Raw genomic sequence first — 21,953 nt, forward strand, 5'->3', positions numbered from 1 at the left:
TCCCACATTTATTTTCGCCTGGGAAGTGGCTAGGAACGGTCTTCCCAGAATCAATGGTATTTTAGAGTCCTCGTCCATATCAATTATCACAAAATCCACCGGGAACTCAAACTCTCCTACTCTCATTAGCACATCTTCAACAACTCCCCAAGGAGTCACCATGGAGCGGTCTGCTAGTTGAAGCATCACCATTGTTGGCTTCAGCTCTCCAATATTAAGTCGCTCGAACATTGATAGGGGCATTAAGTTGACGCTTGCCCCTAAATCACATAAAGCTCTCACTTCCTTTGAAGCCCCAAAATTAACAGGTAGAGTGAAACTACCTGGATCCTTTCGTTTAGGTGGAAGCTTCTTTTGTAGAATAGCGCTACACTCCTCAGTAAGCTCAACGATGTCATTCTCTTCACTCAACTTCCTTTTCTTAGAAAGTATCTCCTTCATGAACTTGGCATATTGAGGCATCTTTTCTAAAACTTCAAAGAATGGGAGATTCACACGCAACTTTTTAAACATCGAAACAAACTTGGAGAATTGCTTCTCCAACCTTCTTTTTGCTATGTTAGTAGGGAAAGGGGGAAAAGGAACTTTTGTAAACTTATTATTTTCTAACTCTACTTTTCTCTCTTCCTTTTCTTTCTCTTTCCGCTCTTTCTTTTCCTCAATGCTCTCTTTTTTCTCTTTTTCATTATTCTCACCCCCTTTTTCTTTTCTCTCGCTCAAAGTTATTCCGCTCCTTAATGTAATAGCAGAACAATTTTCCTTGGGGTTAGGCACAGTGTTACTAGGAAACATACCTGGCGGTCTTTCAGCGAGTTGTTTTGAGATTTGACCAACCTGGTTCTCCAGATTTTTGATTGAAGCCTCTTGGTTCTTGAAATTATTGCGAGATTCATTGATGAAACTCTTGGTGGTTTGAGCCAATTCCCCCACAATGTCTTCCAAGCTCTTCTTTCCAGCTCCTTCATCTTGTTGAGGTGGTTGCCTTTGCTCCTGATATTGACCCCGCTGGTTGGAATATTGTCCTGAATCTCCTGATTGAGTCGACTTATTTTGCCCTCCCCAAGAGAAGTTGGGGTGATTCCTCCAACCTGCATTATAAGTATTGGAATATGAATTATTTTGGGGGTTAGTCAGTATTTTTACCTCCTCATTGAATTTTGCATCATCATTGCCCACATGGCAGTCATCCAAACGCTTCACTATGGCATCCATTTTCTGAGACAACTTCTTATTTGAGGCTAGAACGACATCATATGTGTCTACTTCTTGAACACTTTTTCTGTTCTGCCTGTCGTTGTTGGAATGCATAGCTCTGGTTGCTAGATTATTAATTATCTCTAAGGCTTCACTGGTGGGCAAAACATCAAAAGCTCCACCTGGAGCTGCAGTATCTAATTTGTCTCTGGTATAATCATTCAATGAGGTATAAAAAATTATTACCTGATCAGTGAGAGAAATATTATGGCTTGGGCATTTCCTTAGAAGCTCATTGAACCGTTCCCATGTCTCATATAAGTTCTCTTGATCCATCTGGAGAAAGGAGTTGATCTCTTGCTTTAACTTCCTCGTGCGGGTTGCTGGAAAAAACTTTGATGTAAATTTCTTGGCTAGGTCATCCCATGATACAATACTGTGTGGAGGTTGAGACCTCAACCAAGATGCAGCAGAATCCCTTAAGGAAAAGGGAAACAACATCAACCTTACTGTGTCTAGAGTGATTCCCTGTTTCTTCAATGGGGTGCATTGCTCTGTGAATGTAGCCATATGAGCATAGGGATCTTCGAGTATACTCCCTCCAAATTGGTGCTGGCTCACTAGGTGCATGAAGTAAGTTGGCACCTGGAAATTTTCTGGAACATCAGTAGGTGGAACAATACTTCCCTGAAATTCAAAGCTTATGTAAGGAGTAGTTATCTCCCGGATGGATCTCCTGGCATTTTGTTCTTCTAACTCTCTGTCTCGTTGAATTCTCCGGGCTTCATAATCTGCATCATATTGCCCTTCAAATTCAGCTCGAATCCTCGCCTCAATCTGTTCCGGTGTCTCAGCCATTGTTTTTGCTTGTTTTTGCTTTCTCTATTGAGCTCGATTCTTTCGAGCAGTCTTCTCGATCTCAGGATCAAAAAGAAGGGAATTACGATCAACGGTACCTCGCATACACTAGCAAAAAAATGTTAGTAATACCAGCACAATAAAAGCAAAGATAAAAAAAATATAGTAAAATCTTAAAAGTAAGAAATAGGTTCTATTATTCTAGACTAAAGTGCAATCCCCGGCAACGGCGCCAAAAACTTGATAACTCCTAGGCAAGTGTACCTATTCGTTAAGTAGTAATAAATTATCGAACTCAAGGATTGCGGTCGTCTAAAGAAATTTAACCTATTAAATAACTAAAAAGACTAGTAAAAAGGTTTTCGGGGTAAATAATTGTTGAAAAAGAACTTAATTTAAAGTTGCAAAGTTTAGCGAAAAGCAAATACGTAGTATTGAGAGCAATCAAAAGGGGAAGTACCTAGGGTAGGATTTCATCAATTTCACTTATGTTCTTAATAGACTAATTAACTCATGAATTTCCAAACTTATTTATGATGCTTGCCTAAGTTTCTATGTGATAATCTCTTAACTATGCAGAACTTCCAATTAAATTGCTAACACTAATCTCTTAGTTCTTAGACGAATTTAATTGGAGAATTAAAACACTCAGTTACTAGCCAACACAATTAGAAGTTACCCTTATCTCTAAGGCGTAGGCGTTCCTAATCAATTTCTCACCGGATCCCTATTTTCTACCGATTTCTCAATCGCATACAAAATAGCAAAGTTAATCTTCATGCATAAAGATTCAAATATAAAAGATGAGAAATTCATAAATAAAACTAGGATTCATGAGTCAAAAACTAAATCAAAACATAAGGTCAAGAGAATCAAACCAGACACCCCAAGTACCTACGGAGGTTTAGCCAAGCATGGCTTCCATGATCAAATAATTTATTGAAATAAAAAGGGTTCTTCAAAGAGCACAAAGTGGTGCTAGGGTGAGAAGAAGGCTCAAGCTGCTCTCAATATCAATTTCACGTTCTGCTTTTTTAATCCCCCCATCACGTTCCAATCTCCCAATATATATACTTCCTCTTTCTTTATATTGGCTGCGTGTTCTATTACTTTTTCTTTTTGTTCACGTCACCTGATCCCACAAAAGCCAAAACCTTTATCTTCACACCAGCAACGTGTCATATAGCAATTGGTCCCAGCTTTAAGGTTGAATTCCAGTGCTCCACGCACCACCATTCTTACGGTGGACCATCGTCATGATTGTAGCACGTGGCAGAGAAGAAAATATCAACCGCGGGATCTCCGCAGGTGTGAGGTAGATTTCATGGAACAGCAGCGCCGGATCCGCTCTTTTATTCCTTATTTTAACATTAAATAAAAATCAGATAAATAAGATAAAAATCTTAAAATAAACCAACTAAATTCTAATCAAATTTATAATTCAAAAAGTCCTAATTAAAGATAGATAAAAACTAACAAAATAAAAATAAGATAACAACTTAAAATAAACTTATCTAATCCTAAATGAAAGTAAATAAATCCTAATAATAATTAAATAGAATATAAAGCTAATTTAAATCCTAATAAAATCTAGAAAAATAATATAAAATGTAGAAAAATACTAAAACTAAATAAAAATATTAAAATGCATGAAATAGGCCTAGAGTGTCCTAAAATGATTAAAATATCTTAAATAATACATTAAAATGCATGCAAATAAACTAGGAAAATAGCCTTAAATCCCGGGTCATCAGTGCTTTTTATATGGCAACTGATGGAAGATAAGATTGCGGTCAAATTGAACTTGCTGAGAAGGGGAATCCTTATTGAGAACCATGGGCTCTGCGATTTATGTGGTCTTGAAGGAGAAACTATATTTCACCTCATGCTGTGTTGTCATAGAGTTTGGGGCCTATGGACTGCAATTTTGGCTAGAGAACAGATATCGTTTTGCATCCCCTCTACCTTTCAGCAACTAATGTCAGAGTGGCCATCTCTTCGTATTAAATCAGATTTGCTTCTATGAAAAACCATACTTTATGCCCTGTGCTGGTCAATTTGGCGTGCCCGCAATGATACGATTTTTAAGCAGAAGGAATTTTCCTCAGAAGCAGTGTGGGATAGCCATATTATGCATATCATGTGGTGGGTAAAAGCCTGGTGGATCGAATGCCCATTCTCCATGTATGATTTTACTTAACATTTTGAGAAGATAAGACTGAAAACTATGGCTCCTAAGGTACGTGTGGCTGATTGGAACCACCACCACCCCCTCTGCGCCTGGCCTGCTTAAATTCAATGTTGATGGCTCCTCACGGGGAAGTCCGGGGACCAGTGGGATCGGGGGCGTGTTGAGAGATGCTCATGGCACTATCTTGGATCATTTTTTCCATGGCAGTAGGTTCTATGTGGGCATATATGGTAGACGTAAAAGCTATCCTCAATGCTCTTTTATTCTGCAAAAATTATGGCTTAAAAAATGTGATGGTAGAGAGCGACTCAACTCTCGCGGTTGGATGGGTGATTACTAAATCAAACCGACCTTGGAAGCTATTGAATGACATCAACCAAATTGATCATCTTATTTCTGAAGTGAACTGTACAAGAGCTTTCCACATTTTCAGAGAAGCAAATACTATTGCAGACTCTTTGGCAAAGGAAGGATGTAATCGTGTTGCTCCTTTGGTTGAAGTTCTTCACTCTGCTGCTGTCTTGAATTCCTGATTTGCAGTCTCTCCACTCTAGCGTATTGCTGCTACAGAAGTGTCGCCTATCTCTAGTGATTTGGTCTCTTGTTTTGTTGTCTGTTAGAGTTTGTTTCTCTCCTGTTCTAGCTAGTTTTATTCCCTTAGCTTTAGTTTATATATCTTTCTGTTGCTCTTTTGTTTCCGTTCTGTTTTGGTACTGGATATTTTTACTTTGGGCCTTGTTTTTGCCCAGTTGACTCTTTTGTAACCTTTGCCTTCTATGATTAAATTCAGCATCTAAAAACAAATTAAGTATTGGGTACCGATTAAGAAGGTGACGACTTTACTTATTCACGGTGCATACTTGGGTACCCATAAATTCAAATGAGTGTAGGCTACAGGAGTGAGGTGTACCAATAATGTGTGGACACTAGATCCTTATTTATACTATTCATGTTATGACCTCAGTTGAATTATAGCTTACTAAATATGCCCTCACACTTTTTAATAATTATGTATGTAAAACTATTTTACCACTGTTAAAATTATGCCACTCACGTACAAAGTCAAAATAAACATTACAAACATCAATACAATGAGAGAACAAACATGAAAAAACGAGGAGAAAAAACAGAGGGGAACGAAGACCCAGTACAAACAGAACACAGTAAGGGAAAATATAAGAACACTGAATGATTTTGCAAACCCCAAAAAATGCAAAAGCAAAAACCAATCTCACTGCAAAACACCTATTCTTCGGATCCATCCCTCACTTTCTACCGTAGAGGCATCCCTCTCACGCGCGAAGAAACCGTCGGCACCGTCACGCTCCGCGACCACAAGCCCAACCGATTCCTCAGGTTCGCAATCGACGAGGGCACTGGTTGCACCCCCTGCATCCTCTGGCTCAACCACGTCTCCTCCCCGCATCTCGCACGCCGCCGGAGGCCGCATGATATTTGCCTCATCGCCGACGCAGCTGAGAGCTCTGCCGCGCTGGTGAAGGTGGGGGTGGTTGCGCGGGTGAGGGGGCGAATCACGACGTTTAGGGGTTCGGTGCAGATCACGGTTTCGGATGTTGTGTTGGAGAGGGACCCGAATAAACAATAAACACAGCATACCGCGATCAGAATGAACGGCCAGGAAAAGGACACAATCAGTAGAAGCAGGAAAAGGCGGAATGTCCCAGCAGATTCATGTAGCCCAGACACAAATTGATTCGTTAACCCACAATTGGATCCAGAATATAAACTTGCATAAAAAATAAGGATTCCAAAAACTAAAAACTCAACAGGAAACGAATCTCATATTGATGAATCCGCTTGTCCAGACAAAGACTAGAAGGAATCAATGCAACCTCAGAATGAAGAACGAAGCGTAGAGAGGAAACAACACTCCGAACTCTAGCTGGAACCTTTCTATGGAGCCCCAAACCACGATCGTTGCAGATTCAGCAAAGTATTGTGATCAATTCAAAAACGAATAACAAAACGTAAAACCCAGAAGTGAAGGTGAAACAGGAAGAAGATATAGAACCCTAAAACCACAGGAAAACGAAAGTGAAAGAAGGGGGGGAAAGTGAAACAGGATGAACATGGGTGAAACGAGGAGAAAGAAGGTGAAAAAATTAATCTCATTATCATCAAATTTTTTCACCTAACATAAGGACTGAATTCAAAAAATAGAAGTATTGGGTCAGTTTATAATTACAATAAACTTGCAGGGTTGATTTAGAATTTTAAGAAGTCCACAATATCTTCTATCCTTAATTTCCAAATCCCAATTTTACTGTTCACGGGGTAATTTTTTTTTTGGGGCAACTACTCCTTACTTTTCCACATGATGGGCTTTTGTCTGATTCAATATTCAATATTTGGCCCAAATTCTAAAACATCATCACCCTAAGTCCTAACAGCTTCACGTCTCTTTTGTTGCTGCTTCTTCCTGTTGTTCGTCATCACCTTCGTCCTCCTACTCTCATAGCTGTGTTAAGTGGCCATGGCCCATGGCAGTCCTGAAGTTTGCGTCACTGGTGCAGTGTATTGAATGAACATCAGGAAAGTTCTATGGTACCAAGCAATGAAGAAAACAAGCTCACACAAGTTACAAACTCTAAAGTGATTCCTAGCAGGGTTGATACAAGTTGTGGACAGCTCAGCAATTCTGTTATAACAAATTTGACAGCTAAGCAAGCCAACTCAGCAAGAGGCAGTTATGGCTAACTGATTTGGAAATAGAATAGGGTGTAGTAGAGTAACATAATAGTTATGGTGTACTCTATTATAGCTAGTATAAATAAGTGCTGTACATTGTAAATCCATATACTTTCAATCTTGTTCAATACGATTCTTCTTCTTCAATTCAATTTGCTCTGCAAATTTCTGATGGTATCAGAGCTCCTACACAGGGGCTCTGCTATCTTCCGCTGCATCATTCTTTCTCGCTTAGGGTTTCAATGGAAAGCATGAAGATCGTGGTCGTATGATTCTGATCGGTGATGTGTTGATTTGTGTTCGTGTTGATCGATTGGTGAAATTTCTCAATTTCTTGCTTCCAAATTCTTAATTCTATTGAGGTACTGTTTCTTCCTGTTCGTGATTGACTTCTCTCTGAGTCAATTTCTGGTTCAATCTACTGGTTCGTTTTTTCATGGCGAGGAAGGCAAACAACGCACACGCTGAATCTTCAGGTGTCAACAATGGAGTTATTGATCCTTCACTTGATCCTTTGAGCCCATACTTCGTTCATCCAGGAGATGGACCTTCTACGGTTTCTGTCACACCAAAACTGACAAGTTCAAATTACCAGACATGGATGCGTTCGATGCGAAGAGCATTGAGCTCCAAGAACAAGTTTCGGTTCGTCGATGGAAGCATTCCAGTTCCAGATGCGGATCAACCTCTCTACTATGCTTGGGACAGGTGCAATAATCTAGTTCACACTTGGATTATGAATTCTGTTACATCTTCTATTGCACAGAATTTAGTTTACATTGAAAATGTCATTGATGTCTGGAATGAGTTGAAGGAACGGTTTTCACAAGTAGATTTGATTAGAATTTCAGAATTGCAAAGTGAGATTTACAATTTGAGACAAGGTTCATCCACAGTTACTGATTTTTTCACTGAATTGAAGACTTTATGGGAAGAAATTGATGGTTTTAGACCATTACCTATATGCATCTGCAATGCTAGATGTCCATGTCAGGGTCATGCTAAGTCTTACAAGGATCAAGATTATATAATCAGATTTTTGACAGGTCTTAATGAAGAATTTGCTACTGTTCGTTCACAAATTCTACTCATGAAACCTTTACCAACATTGAATGAGGTGTTTTCAATGGTCATACAACAAGAGAGGCAATCTGCCTCAGGAAGTTCAAGTCAGAATGTGAATGAGTCAAGATCCTTGGTTAATGCTGTTGATTCAAGAAATGGTTATGGTAGAGGCAGAGGTCAAGGAAATCAGAACTATAGTGGAAATCAGAACTATGGTGGAAGGAGTTCTACTCCTGCTGCTAACACAGGGAATGGTAGAGGATACTATCAAGGCACTGGTAGAGGGAACAAAATTTGTTCACACTGTGGGAGGATAGGCCATACTATTGACACATGCTATAAGATCTATGGTCTTCCACCATCTTTTAGATCAAATAATTCTGGATCTGTTAATAATTTTCAGTCAGATGACAGTCATCATGGTGACCATGCTGTTTTAAATGAAGAAAATCAGTCTCTGCAATCAGATACAAATCATTTTTCTCATGTTAATGGGACTAGTTCCTCATCTGTTTCTGCACCATCATTCACAGGTTTTACACCAGAACAATGTCAGAAGCTTTTAAGCTTGATTCAAGGAACTACTGATAACCAATCTGCAAGTTCTTCACATGTCAATCAGCTAAGGATTCAAGAGAATCCACATCATGTTAATCATTTTCATGCTCAGCATAAGTCTCATGATACCTCTCATGTTACAGGGAAAGGTAGAACCATAATTCTATCTTCTTATACTACTTCTGCACAAGCTTGTAGCTCCTGGATATTAGATTCAGGAGCCACTGATCATGTGTGCTCTTCATTGGATTTATTTCACACATATTACAAGATAAGTCCTATTCATGTCCAGTTACCTAATGGTACTATTGTCAATGCTCATTTGGCTGGTACTGTGGTTTTCTCTCCAATGGAAAGCATGAAGATCGTGGTCGTATGATTCTGATCGGTGATGTGTTGATTTGTGTTCGTGTTGATCGATTGGTGAAATTTCTCAATTTCTTGCTTCCAAATTCTTAATTCTGTTGAGGTACTGTTTCTTCCTGTTCGTGATTGACTTCTCTCTGAGTCAATTTCTGGTTCAATCTACTGGTTCGTTTTTCATGGCGAGGAAGGCAAACAACGCACACGCTGAATCTTCAGGTGTCAACAATGGAGTTATTGATCCTTCACTTGATCCTTTGAGCCCATACTTCGTTCATCCAGGAGATGGACCTTCTACGGTTTCTGTCACACCAAAACTGACAAGTTCAAATTACCAGACATGGATGCGTTCGATGCGAAGAGCATTGAGCTCCAAGAACAAGTTTCGGTTCGTCGATGGAAGCATTCCAGTTCCAGATGCGGATCAACCTCTCTACTATGCTTGGGACAGGTGCAATAATCTAGTTCACACTTGGATTATGAATTCTGTTACATCTTCTATTGCACTGAATTTAGTTTACATTGAAAATGTCATTGACGTCTGGAATGAGTTGAAGGAACGGTTTTCACAAGTAGATTTGATTAGAATTTCAGAATTGCAAAGTGAGATTTACAATTTGAGACAAGGTTCATCCACAGTTACTGATTTTTTCACTGAATTGAAGACTTTATGGGAAGAAATTGATGGTTTTAGACCATTACCTATATGCATCTGCAATGCTAGATGTCCATGTCAGGGTCATGCTAAGTCTTACAAGGATCAAGATTATATAATCAGATTTTTGACAGGTCTTAATGAAGAATTTGCTACTGTTCGTTCACAAATTCTACTCATGAAACCTTTACCAACATTGAATGAGGTGTTTTCAATGGTCATACAACAAGAGAGGCAATCTGCCTCAGGAAGTTCAAGTCAGAATGTGAATGAGTCAAGATCCTTGGTTAATGCTGTTGATTCAAGAAATGGTTATGGTAGAGGCAGAGGTCAAGGAAATCAGAACTATAGTGGAAATCAGAACTATGGTGGAAGGAGTTCTACTCCTGCTGCTAACACAGGGAATGGTAGAGGATACTATCAAGGCACTGGTAGAGGGAACAAAATTTGTTCACACTGTGGGAGGATAGGCCATACTATTGACACATGCTATAAGATCTATGGTCTTCCACCATCTTTTAGATCAAATAATTCTGGATCTGTTAATAATTTTCAGTCAGATGACAGTCATCATGGTGATCATGCTGTTTTAAATGAAGAAAATCAGTCTCTGCAATCAGATACAAATCATTTTTGTCATGTTAATGGGACTAGTTCCTCATCTGTTTCTGCACCATCATTCACAGGTTTTACACCAGAACAATGTCAGAAGCTTTTAAGCTTGATTCAAGGAACTACTGATAACCAATCTGCAAGTTCTTCACATGTCAATCAGCTAAGGATTCAAGAGAATCCACATCATGTTAATCATTTTCATGCTCAGCATAAGTCTCATGATACCTCTCATGTTACAGGGAAAGGTAGAACCATAATTCTATCTTCTTATACTACTTCTGCACAAGCTTGTAGCTCCTGGATATTAGATTCAGGAGCCACTGATCATGTGTGCTCTTCATTGGATTTATTTCACACATATTACAAGATAAGTCCTATTCATGTCCAGTTACCTAATGGTACTATTGTCAATGCTCATTTGGCTGGTACTGTGGTTTTCTCTCCAATGGAAAGCATGAAGATCGTGGTCGTATGATTCTGATCGGTGATGTGTTGATTTGTGTTCGTGTTGATCGATTGGTGAAATTTCTCAATTTCTTGCTTCCAAATTCTTAATTCTGTTGAGGTACTGTTTCTTCCTGTTCGTGATTGACTTCTCTCTGAGTCAATTTCTGGTTCAATCTACTGGTTCGTTTTTCATGGCGAGGAAGGCAAACAACGCACACGCTGAATCTTCAGGTGTCAACAATGGAGTTATTGATCCTTCACTTGATCCTTTGAGCCCATACTTCGTTCATCCAGGAGATGGACCTTCTACGGTTTCTGTCACACCAAAACTGACAAGTTCAAATTACCAGACATGGATGCGTTCGATGCGAAGAGCATTGAGCTCCAAGAACAAGTTTCGGTTCGTCGATGGAAGCATTCCAGTTCCAGATGCGGATCAACCTCTCTACTATGCTTGGGACAGGTGCAATAATCTAGTTCACACTTGGATTATGAATTCTGTTACATCTTCTATTGCACTGAATTTAGTTTACATTGAAAATGTCATTGATGTCTGGAATGAGTTGAAGGAACGGTTTTCACAAGTAGATTTGATTACAATTTCAGAATTGCAAAGTGAGATTTACAATTTGAGACAAGGTTCATCCACAGTTACTGATTTTTTCACTGAATTGAAGACTTTATGGGAAGAAATTGATGGTTTTAGACCATTACCTATATGCATCTGCAATGCTAGATGTCCATGTCAGGGTCATGCTAAGTCTTACAAGGATCAAGATTATATAATCAGATTTTTGACAGGTCTTAATGAAGAATTTGCTACTGTTCGTTCACAAATTCTACTCATGAAACCTTTACCAACATTGAATGAGGTGTTTTCAATGGTCATACAACAAGAGAGGCAATCTGCCTCAGGAAGTTCAAGTCAGAATGTGAATGAGTCAAGATCCTTGGTTAATGCTGTTGAATCAAGAAATGGTTATGGTAGAGGCAGAGGTCAAGGAAATCAGAACTATAGTGGAAATCAGAACTATGGTGGAAGGAGTTCTACTCCTGCTGCTAACACAGGGAATGGTAGAGGATACTATCAAGGCACTGGTAGAGGGAACAAAATTTGTTCACACTGTGGGAGGATAGGCCATACTATTGACACATGCTATAAGATCTATGGTCTTCCACCATCTTTTAGATCAAATAATTCTGGATCTGTTAATAATTTTCAGTCAGATGACAGTCATCATGGTGACCATGCTGTTTTAAATGAAGAAAATCAGTCTCTGCAATCAGATACAAATCATTTTTCTCATGTTAATGGGACTAGTTCCTCATCTGTTTCTGCACCATCATTCACAGGTTTTACACCAGAACAATGTCAGAAGCTTTTAAGCTTGATTCAAGGAACTACTGATAACCAATCTGCAAGTTCTTCACATGTCAATCAGCTAAGGATTCAAGAGAATCCACATCATGTTAATCATTTTCATGCTCAGCATAAGTCTCATGATACCTCTCATGTTACAGGGAAAGGTAGAACCATAATTCTATCTTCTTATACTACTTCTGCACAAGCTTGTAGCTCCTGGATATTAGATTCAGGAGCCACTGATCATGTGTGCTCTTCATTGGATTTATTTCACACATATTACAAGATAAGTCCTATTCATGTCCAGTTACCTAATGGTACTATTGTCAATGCTCATTTGGCTGGTACTGTGGTTTTCTCTCCAATGGAAAGCATGAAGATCGTGGTCGTATGATTCTGATCGGTGATGTGTTGATTTGCGTTCGTGTTGATCGATTGGTGAAATTTCTCAATTTCTTGCTTCCAAATTCTTAATTCTGTTGAGGTACTGTTTCTTCCTGTTCGTGATTGACTTCTCTCTGAGTCAATTTCTGGTTCAATCTACTGGTTCGTTTTTCATGGCGAGGAAGGCAAACAACGCACACGCTGAATCTTCAGGTGTCAACAATGGAGTTATTGATCCTTCACTTGATCCTTTGAGCCCATACTTCGTTCATCCAGGAGATGGACCTTCTACGGTTTCTGTCACACCAAAACTGACAAGTTCAAATTACCAGACATGGATGCGTTCGATGCGAAGAGCATTGAGCTCCAAGAACAAGTTTCGGTTCGTCGATGGAAGCATTCCAGTTCCAGATGCGGATCAACCTCTCTACTATGCTTGGGACAGGTGCAATAATCTAGTTCACACTTGGATTATGAATTCTGTTACATCTTCTATTGCACATAATTTAGTTTACATTGAAAATGTCATTGATGTCTGGAATGAGTTGAAGGAACGGTTTTCACAAGTAGATTTGATTAGAATTTCAGAATTGCAAAGTGAGATTTACAATTTGAGACAAGGTTCATCCACAGTTACTGATTTTTTCACTGAATTGAAGACTTTATGGGAAGAAATTGATGGTTTTAGACCATTACCTATATGCATCTGCAATGCTAGATGTCCATGTCAGGGTCATGCTAAGTCTTACAAGGATCAAGATTATATAATCAGATTTTTGACAGGTCTTAATGAAGAATTTGCTACTGTTCGTTCACAAATTCTACTCATGAAACCTTTACCAACATTGAATGAGGTGTTTTCAATGGTCATACAACAAGAGAGGCAATCTGCCTCAGGAAGTTCAAGTCAGAATGTGAATGAGTCAAGATCCTTGGTTAATGCTGTTGATTCAAGAAATGGTTATGGTAGAGGCAGAGGTCAAGGAAATCAGAACTATAGTGGAAATCAGAACTATGGTGGAAGGAGTTCTACTCCTGCTGCTAACACAGGGAATGGTAGAGGATACTATCAAGGCACTGGTAGAGGGAACAGAATTTGTTCACACTGTGGGAGGATAGGCCATACTATTGACACATGCTATAAGATCTATGGTCTTCCACCATCTTTTAGATCAAATAATTCTGGATCTGTTAATAATTTTCAGTCAGATGACAGTCATCATGGTGATCATGCTGTTTTAAATGAAGAAAATCAGTCTCTGCAATCAGATACAAATCATTTTTCTCATGTTAATGGGACTAGTTCCTCATCTGTTTCTGCACCATCATTCACAGGTTTTACACCAGAACAATGTCAGAAGCTTTTAAGCTTGATTCAAGGAACTACTGATAACCAATTTGCAAGTTCTTCACATGTCAATCAGCTAAGGATTCAAGAGAATCCACATCATGTTAATCATTTTCATGCTCAGCATAAGTCTCATGATACCTCTCATGTTACAGGGAAAGGTAGAACCATAATTCTATCTTCTTATACTACTTCTGCACAAGCTTGTAGCTCCTGGATATTAGATTCAGGAGCCACTGATCATGTGTGCTCTTCATTGGATTTATTTCACACATATTACATGATAAGTCCTATTCATGTCCAGTTACCTAATGGTACTATTGTCAATGCTCATTTGGCTGGTACTGTGGTTTTCTCTCCAATGGAAAGCATGAAGATCGTGGTCGTATGATTCTGATCGGTGATGTGTTGATTTGTGTTCGTGTTGATCGATTGGTGAAATTTCTCAATTTCTTGCTTCCAAATTCTTAATTCTGTTGAGGTACTGTTTCTTCCTGTTCGTGATTGACTTCTCTCTGAGTCAATTTCTGGTTCAATCTACTGGTTCGTTTTTCATGGCGAGGAAGGCAAACAACGCACACGCTGAATCTTCAGGTGTCAACAATGGAGTTATTGATCCTTCACTTGATCCTTTGAGCCCATACTTCGTTCATCCAGGAGATGGACCTTCTACGGTTTCTGTCACACCAAAACTGACAAGTTCAAATTACCAGACATGGATGCGTTCGATGCGAAGAGCATTGAGCTCCAAGAACAAGTTTCGGTTCGTCGATGGAAGCATTCCAGTTCCAGATGCGGATCAACCTCTCTACTATGCTTGGGACAGGTGCAATAATCTAGTTCACACTTGGATTATGAATTCTGTTACATCTTCTATTGCACAGAATTTAGTTTACATTGAAAATTTCATTGATGTCTGGAATGAATTGAAGGAACGGTTTTCACAAGTAGATTTGATTAGAATTTCAGAATTGCAAAGTGAGATTTACAATTTGAGACAAGGTTCATCCACAGTTACTGATTTTTTCACTGAATTGAAGACTTTATGGGAAGAAATTGATGGTTTTAGACCATTACCTATATGCATCTGCAATGCTAGATGTCCATGTCAGGGTCATGCTAAGTCTTACAAGGATCAAGATTATATAATCAGATTTTTGACAGGTCTTAATGAAGAATTTGCTACTGTTCGTTCACAAATTCTACTCATGAAACCTTTACCAACATTGAATGAGGTGTTTTCAATGGTCATACAACAAGAGAGGCAATCTGCCTCAGGAAGTTCAAGTCAGAATGTGAATGAGTCAAGATCCTTGGTTAATGCTGTTGATTCAAGAAATGGTTATGGTAGAGGCAGAGGTCAAGGAAATCAGAACTATAGTGGAAATCAGAACTATGGTGGAAGGAGTTCTACTCCTGCTGCTAACACAGGGAATGGTAGAGGATACTATCAAGGCACTGGTAGAGGGAACAAAATTTGTTCACACTGTGGGAGGATAGGCCATACTATTGACACATGCTATAAGATCTATGGTCTTCCACCATCTTTTAGATCAAATAATTCTGGATCTGTTAATAATTTTCAGTCAGATGACAGTCATCATGGTGATCATGCTGTTTTAAATGAAGAAAATCAGTCTCTGCAATCAGATACAAATCATTTTTCTCATGTTAATGGGACTAGTTCCTCATCTGTTTCTGCACCATCATTCACAGGTTTTACACCAGAACAATGTCAGAAGCTTTTAAGCTTGATTCAAGGAACTACTGATAACCAATCTGCAAGTTCTTCACATGTCAATCAGCTAAGGATTCAAGAGAATCCACATCATGTTAATCATTTTCATGCTCAGCATAAGTCTCATGATACCTCTCATGTTACAGGGAAAGGTAGAACCATAATTCTATCTTCTTATACTACTTCTGCACAAGCTTGTAGCTCCTGGATATTAGATTCAGGAGCCACTGATCATGTGTGCTCTTCATTGGATTTATTTCACACATATTACAAGATAAGTCCTATTCATGTCCAGTTACCTAATGGTACTATTGTCAATGCTCATTTGGCTGGTACTGTGGTTTTCTCTCCAATGGAAAGCATGAAGATCGTGGTCGTATGATTCTGATCGGTGATGTGTTGATTTGTGTTCGTGTTGATCGATTGGTGAAATTTCTCAATTTCTTGCTTCCAAATTCTTAATTCTGTTGAGGTACTGTTTCTTCCTGTTCGTGATTGACTTCTCTCTGAGTCAATTTCTGGTTCAATCTACTAGTTCGTTTTTCATGGCGAGGAAGGCAAACAACGCACACGCTGAATCTTCAGGTGTCAACAATGGAGTTATTGATCCTTCACTTGATCCTTTGAGCCCATACTTCGTTCATCCAGGAGATGGACCTTCTACGGTTTCTGTCACACCAAAACTGACAAGTTCAAATTACCAGACATGGATGCGTTCGATGCGAAGAGCATTGAGCTCCAAGAACAAGTTTCGGTTCGTCGATGGAAGCATTCCAGTTCCAGATGCGGATCAACCTCTCTACTATGCTTGGGACAGGTGCAATAATCTAGTTCACACTTGGATTATGAATTCTGTTACATCTTCTATTGCACTGAATTTAGTTTACATTGAAAATGTCATTGATGTCTGGAATGAGTTGAAGGAACGGTTTTCACAAGTAGATTTGATTAGAATTTCAGAATTGCAAAGTGAGATTTACAATTTGAGACAAGGTTCATCCACAGTTACTGATTTTTTCACTGAATTGAAGACTTTATGGGAAGAAATTGATGGTTTTAGACCATTACCTATATGCATCTGCAATGCTAGATGTCCATGTCAGGGTCATGCTAAGTCTTACAAGGATCAAGATTATATAATCAGATTTTTGACAGGTCTTAATGAAGAATTTGCTACTGTTCGTTCACAAATTCTACTCATGAAACCTTTACCAACATTGAATGAGGTGTTTTCAATGGTCATACAACAAGAGAGGCAATCTGCCTCAGGAAGTTCAAGTCAGAATGTGAATGAGTCAAGATCCTTGGTTAATGCTGTTGATTCAAGAAATGGTTATGGTAGAGGCAGAGGTCAAGGAAATCAGAACTATAGTGGAAATCAGAACTATGGTGGAAGGAGTTCTACTCCTGCTGCTAACACAGGGAATGGTAGAGGATACTATCAAGGCACTGGTAGAGGGAACAAAATTTGTTCACACTGTGGGAGGATAGGCCATACTATTGACACATGCTATAAGATCTATGGTCTTCCACCATCTTTTAGATCAAATAATTCTGGATCTGTTAATAATTTTCAGTCAGATGACAGTCATCATGGTGACCATGCTGTTTTAAATGAAGAAAATCAGTCTCTGCAATCAGATACAAATCATTTTTCTCATGTTAATGGGACTAGTTCCTCATCTGTTTCTGCACCATCATTCACAGGTTTTACACCAGAACAATGTCAGAAGCTTTTAAGCTTGATTCAAGGAACTACTGATAACCAATCTGCAAGTTCTTCACATGTCAATCAGCTAAGGATTCAAGAGAATCCACATCATGTTAATCATTTTCATGCTCAGCATAAGTCTCATGATACCTCTCATGTTACAGGGAAAGGTAGAACCATAATTCTATCTTCTTATACTACTTCTGCACAAGCTTGTAGCTCCTGGATATTAGATTCAGGAGCCACTGATCATGTGTGCTCTTCATTGGATTTATTTCACACATATTACAAGATAAGTCCTATTCATGTCCAGTTACCTAATGGTACTATTGTCAATGCTCATTTGGCTGGTACTGTGGTTTTCTCTCCAATGGAAAGCATGAAGATCGTGGTCGTATGATTCTGATCGGTGATGTGTTGATTTGTGTTCGTGTTGATCGATTGGTGAAATTTCTCAATTTCTTGCTTCCAAATTCTTAATTCTGTTGAGGTACTGTTTCTTCCTGTTCGTGATTGACTTCTCTCTGAGTCAATTTCTGGTTCAATCTACTGGTTCGTTTTTCATGGCGAGGAAGGCAAACAACGCACACGCTGAATCTTCAGGTGTCAACAATGGAGTTATTGATCCTTCACTTGATCCTTTGAGCCCATACTTCGTTCATCCAGGAGATGGACCTTCTACGGTTTCTGTCACACCAAAACTGACAAGTTCAAATTACCAGACATGGATGCGTTCGATGCGAAGAGCATTGAGCTCCAAGAACAAGTTTCGGTTCGTCGATGGAAGCATTCCAGTTCCAGATGCGGATCAACCTCTCTACTATGCTTGGGACAGGTGCAATAATCTAGTTCACACTTGGATTATGAATTCTGTTACATCTTCTATTGTACAGTAGAGAGGTACAAAGCTCGCTTAGTAGCTAAAGGCTATAATCAGATTGAAGGGATAGATTATTTTGACACATTCTCACCAGTAGCTAAACTTACTACTGTCAGAATGGTCTTAGCCCTTGCATCTGTGAACAATTGGCATTTGCATCAACTAGATGTCAATAATGCTTTCCTTCATGGAGATCTATATGAGGATGTGTATATGAAGGTACCAGAAGGGGTTTCTTGTGTTGATTCTGGAAAAGTCTGCAAGCTTCATAAGTCTTTATATGGACTTAAGCAAGCTAGTAGGCAATGGTATGCCAAGCTCACTAGTTTGTTAGTTACTTGTGGTTATAAGCAAGCACATTCTGATCATTCTTTGTTCACTAAAACTCAAGGCCAGAGTTTTACTGTCTTGCTTATCTATGTGGATGACATTATCTTAGCTGGAAATTCTTTGGATGAGTTTACAGGGATCAAAACAGCCTTGGATAATGCTTTTAAGATCAAGGATTTAGGAGTCTTAAAGTATTTTCTGGGTTTAGAAGTTGCTCATTCTGCCAAAGGTATTTCTTTGTGTCAAAGGAAATATTGTCTTGATTTGATTCATGATTCTGGAGTCTTGGGCAGCAAACCAGTGAGTACTCCTCTTGATCCATCTTCCAGATTATCTCAAGATGGGGGGCAACCCTATGAGGATATCTCTTCATACAGAAGACTCATAGGAAGACTACTTTATCTTACTACAACCAGGCCTGATATAACCTTTGCAGTTCAGCAGCTAAGTCAGTTCCTCTCCAATCCAACTGTGACTCATTATGCTGCAGCTCATAGAATTCTAAAGTATTTGAAAGGGAGTCCAGGAAAAGGGTTATTTTTCCCAAGGAGCTCTGCAGTACAATTGTTGGGGTTTAGTGATGCAGATTGGGGAGGTTGTGTAGACACTAGAAGATCAGTGACTGGTTATTGTTTCTTCATTGGAAAGTCATTAATTTGTTGGAGATCAAAGAAACAACAGACAGTATCTAAGTCATCCTCAGAAGCAGAGTATAGAGCCCTAGCTTCAGCCACTTGTGAGCTACAATGGCTTACTTATCTGCTAAAGGATCTTCAGATTGAACCTGTAAAACCTTCAGTCATTTACTGTGATAACCAAAGTGCCCTTCATATAGCTGCTAATCCTGTTTTTCATGAAAGAACTAAGCATTTAGAGATTGATTGCGACATAGTAAGGGAGAAATCAGAAGCTGGTTTAATGAGGTTATTGCCTATTTCTTCAAAATTTCAAGTGGCAGATTTCTTCACAAAGGCTCTTTCAGTAGGACCTTTCTCTTTCCTATTAAGCAAGCTCAACATGTTAGATATCTACCATGGTTCAGCTTGTGGGAGGCTATTGAATGAACATCAGGAAAGTTCTATGGTACCAAGCAATGAAGAAAACAAGCTCACACAAGTTACAAACTCTGAAGTGATTCCTAGCAGGGTTGATACAAGTTGTGGACAGCTCAACAATTCTGTTATAACAAATTTGACAGCTAAGCAAGCCAACTCAGCAAGAGGCAGTTATGGCTAACTGATTTGGAAATAGAATAGGGTGTAGTAGAGTAACATAATAGTTATGGTGTACTCTATTATAGCTAGTATAAATAAGTGCTGTACATTGTAAATCCATATACTTTCAATCTTGTTCAATACGATTCTTCTTCTTCAATTCAATTTGCTCTGCAAATTTCTGACAGTGTGACGTTTTTTTCTTGGCATCTTCTGTAGGAGCCTCGAAGAAAGGGCATCCTATAACCTCCAACCTTCAATTTCGTTGGATGCTCGGTGGTCATCATCTCACCTCATGCTGCCAAATCCAGCTGTTTCATTTGCTTTACAGATGGGTTCCAACCTCCGTGCATTTTGAAGGCTCCCCCGTTCACTTGTAAGCAACTTTCGCCTCCTATAAATTTACCCATATACTGAGTGTATTTGTATGCCCGTCGTTGTGCCCTTGCTGAAACGTTAATAGATATGGCTGGGCGTGGTCATCTCTTTGTACTGAGTATTACTCATCTCTTTGTTCTGTTGTTTGACTTTGTGTGTGTTCTATGATCTTTCTTTCTTTCTTTAATATGGGGTCGTGGTCTTCTACTTCCATCTTCTAGAAATTTCTCCATAGATCTATTTCAGTTTGTCAGGAAATTTTAAAGCACTGTGGGAACATTTTTCCATAAGTGATTGGAGAGGGTTAAGTTGACCCGTCTTATAACTTACAGAGGCAAATTGTATAATCAATTAGTTTCGAATTTATACTCATTCCTTAAATCGTACATTTAAGCATCTCTGAGATATTTCCTGGACTCATTTGATAGGACTCAAATTTAGGAAATGTTCGTAGGTACTTGAAACAGGTTCACTAGCTTCACCTGTTGGAGCTTGGAAAGATAATGCAGTTCATATTATCAGTAAGATGCTCAACCAACCAGTTATATGTATTTTTGTGCCAATACTTCCTCATATGTTGGCTAAGGTAGGCATGAATGGATATTATGTTAACTTTGTAGGAGCTTGATAAAAATAACACACACTCTCTGTCATCAACTATGTTGAGTTTTGTAGAAATTGATGAAAATTGAATCTCATATTTTTCCATCCCATGTTTTGTGACAGATTTCATTTTATCCAATTATTTGAAGCACTGCACTTTATACTGTGTACACATCTTCAGTTTCAAAAAAAAACTTTGTAGGAGCTTGATAAAAAAAACACACACACTCTCACCCTCTCACATCATTTTCATTGTTTAATCATATGAATAAAGAATTAAAAAAATGGGCATTGAAAGCTTTGAAGGGGGGCAAGGAGGTTTACAATCGGCATTTTATCTTATCTTTTTGTTATCACTTTATCTCTTTGAATTAGTCATGAGCCCAACTAATCCCTTTTTCTTCGATCTCCTAATAATTGAATGGAAATTTTCATGTAGTTATTTCCACATTTCAGGAGGTGGTAAATGCTATTGAATGCAACAATGGAAAGTATGACTTGAAGTAAGATTTTTGAAGATTTTGTTGAAAGCGGATTTCATCTTTTTTTTTTGTCGGTTAGTTTTACAATGCATCAGAACTGAAACCTCTTTTGTGGGGTTTATTTGTATCTAGAGTCATAATTTAGTTTTATGACTTCTATCTATCTGTTTGTTTTTTAGGATTTGGTAAGTTGTGAAAATAGGGAAACTAATTTAAACTAACTTGTTTGTTTTTTTCATTGCAGTGACATCTCCTAAACGGATTATAGAACTGATGCAAGAGGAAGGCTTGACTAATGGTGAAGGGAAAAGCTATTTACAAGTGAGTGTGATTGTATTTAATCAGATTAAGAGTATTAGACTACACATGGTTGATATTATTTTCATTTTCTATATTTAACAATAATTTAATAGTCTATTAAATCTTATTGGCATGCTCACTGAAACTAAGACAAAATATTTAGCAATTGTATATATGATTCTGTTGTGGGGAGTGAAGGATGGTGTTGTGATGGTTGTGCAATGGCCAGGTAGCAGAGTTGATGTGGAGAATATGGTCTCTTAATTTTGATTTATGGGTTGAAGAATTGGTGCTCTAAAAAAGAGAGAAGAGATAGGGGCTGATAAGGGAGTGATGCTAAAAAGGGAACACCGAACTTGGACCTGTGCTGGACTTATCCCTTAATTTTGATTATGGTTTAGTAGGTTTACCTTATGGATGGTTTGCTTTCTAGGTTTTTTTCTTTCTAGCATTGTTAATTTTAAAATTTGAATCTTGCAATGCCTAAAAGAGTGACATGTGCTCGATGATAGAAGCTGAAAATGGTGATTGGTAATTTTTGTTGAATGCCATAAAATTCAGAGATGA

The 21,953-nt window shown here is 38.6% G+C and overlaps 1 protein-coding gene, 1 long non-coding RNA gene and 1 other non-coding gene across 6 annotated transcripts; all 3 read left to right on the plus strand.

The window, feature by feature from the left end:
* The first annotated feature begins 1,456 nt into the window (after positions 1-1,456).
* LOC130709642 (small nucleolar RNA R71) lies at positions 1,457-1,563 on the plus strand. The gene has a single exon (XR_009010121.1). It is a non-coding gene; the product is annotated as a small nucleolar RNA R71 (small nucleolar RNA).
* A 2,907-nt stretch (positions 1,564-4,470) lies between these two features.
* Positions 4,471-4,776, plus strand: LOC130743918 (uncharacterized). Its single transcript, XM_057596132.1, has one exon. It carries the CDS (start codon positions 4,471-4,473, stop codon positions 4,774-4,776), a length of 306 nt encoding a protein of 101 aa, XP_057452115.1.
* Positions 4,777-19,728: 14,952 nt separating this feature from the next.
* LOC130749049 (uncharacterized) lies at positions 19,729-21,950 on the plus strand. 4 transcript variants are annotated; one of them, XR_009022834.1, is made up of 5 exons: positions 19,729-19,999; positions 20,456-20,587; positions 21,044-21,107; positions 21,331-21,407; positions 21,616-21,950. It is a non-coding gene; the product is annotated as an uncharacterized LOC130749049 (long non-coding RNA). The 4 variants fall into 4 exon arrangements; XR_009022832.1 differs by having other exon boundaries at positions 21,061-21,160; XR_009022835.1 differs by having other exon boundaries at positions 21,061-21,107.
* The last annotated feature ends 3 nt before the right edge of the window (positions 21,951-21,953 follow it).

The sequence above is a fragment of the Lotus japonicus genome, chromosome 3 (assembly GCF_012489685.1).
Source record: "Lotus japonicus ecotype B-129 chromosome 3, LjGifu_v1.2".
Lineage (NCBI taxonomy): Eukaryota > Viridiplantae > Streptophyta > Magnoliopsida > Fabales > Fabaceae > Lotus > Lotus japonicus.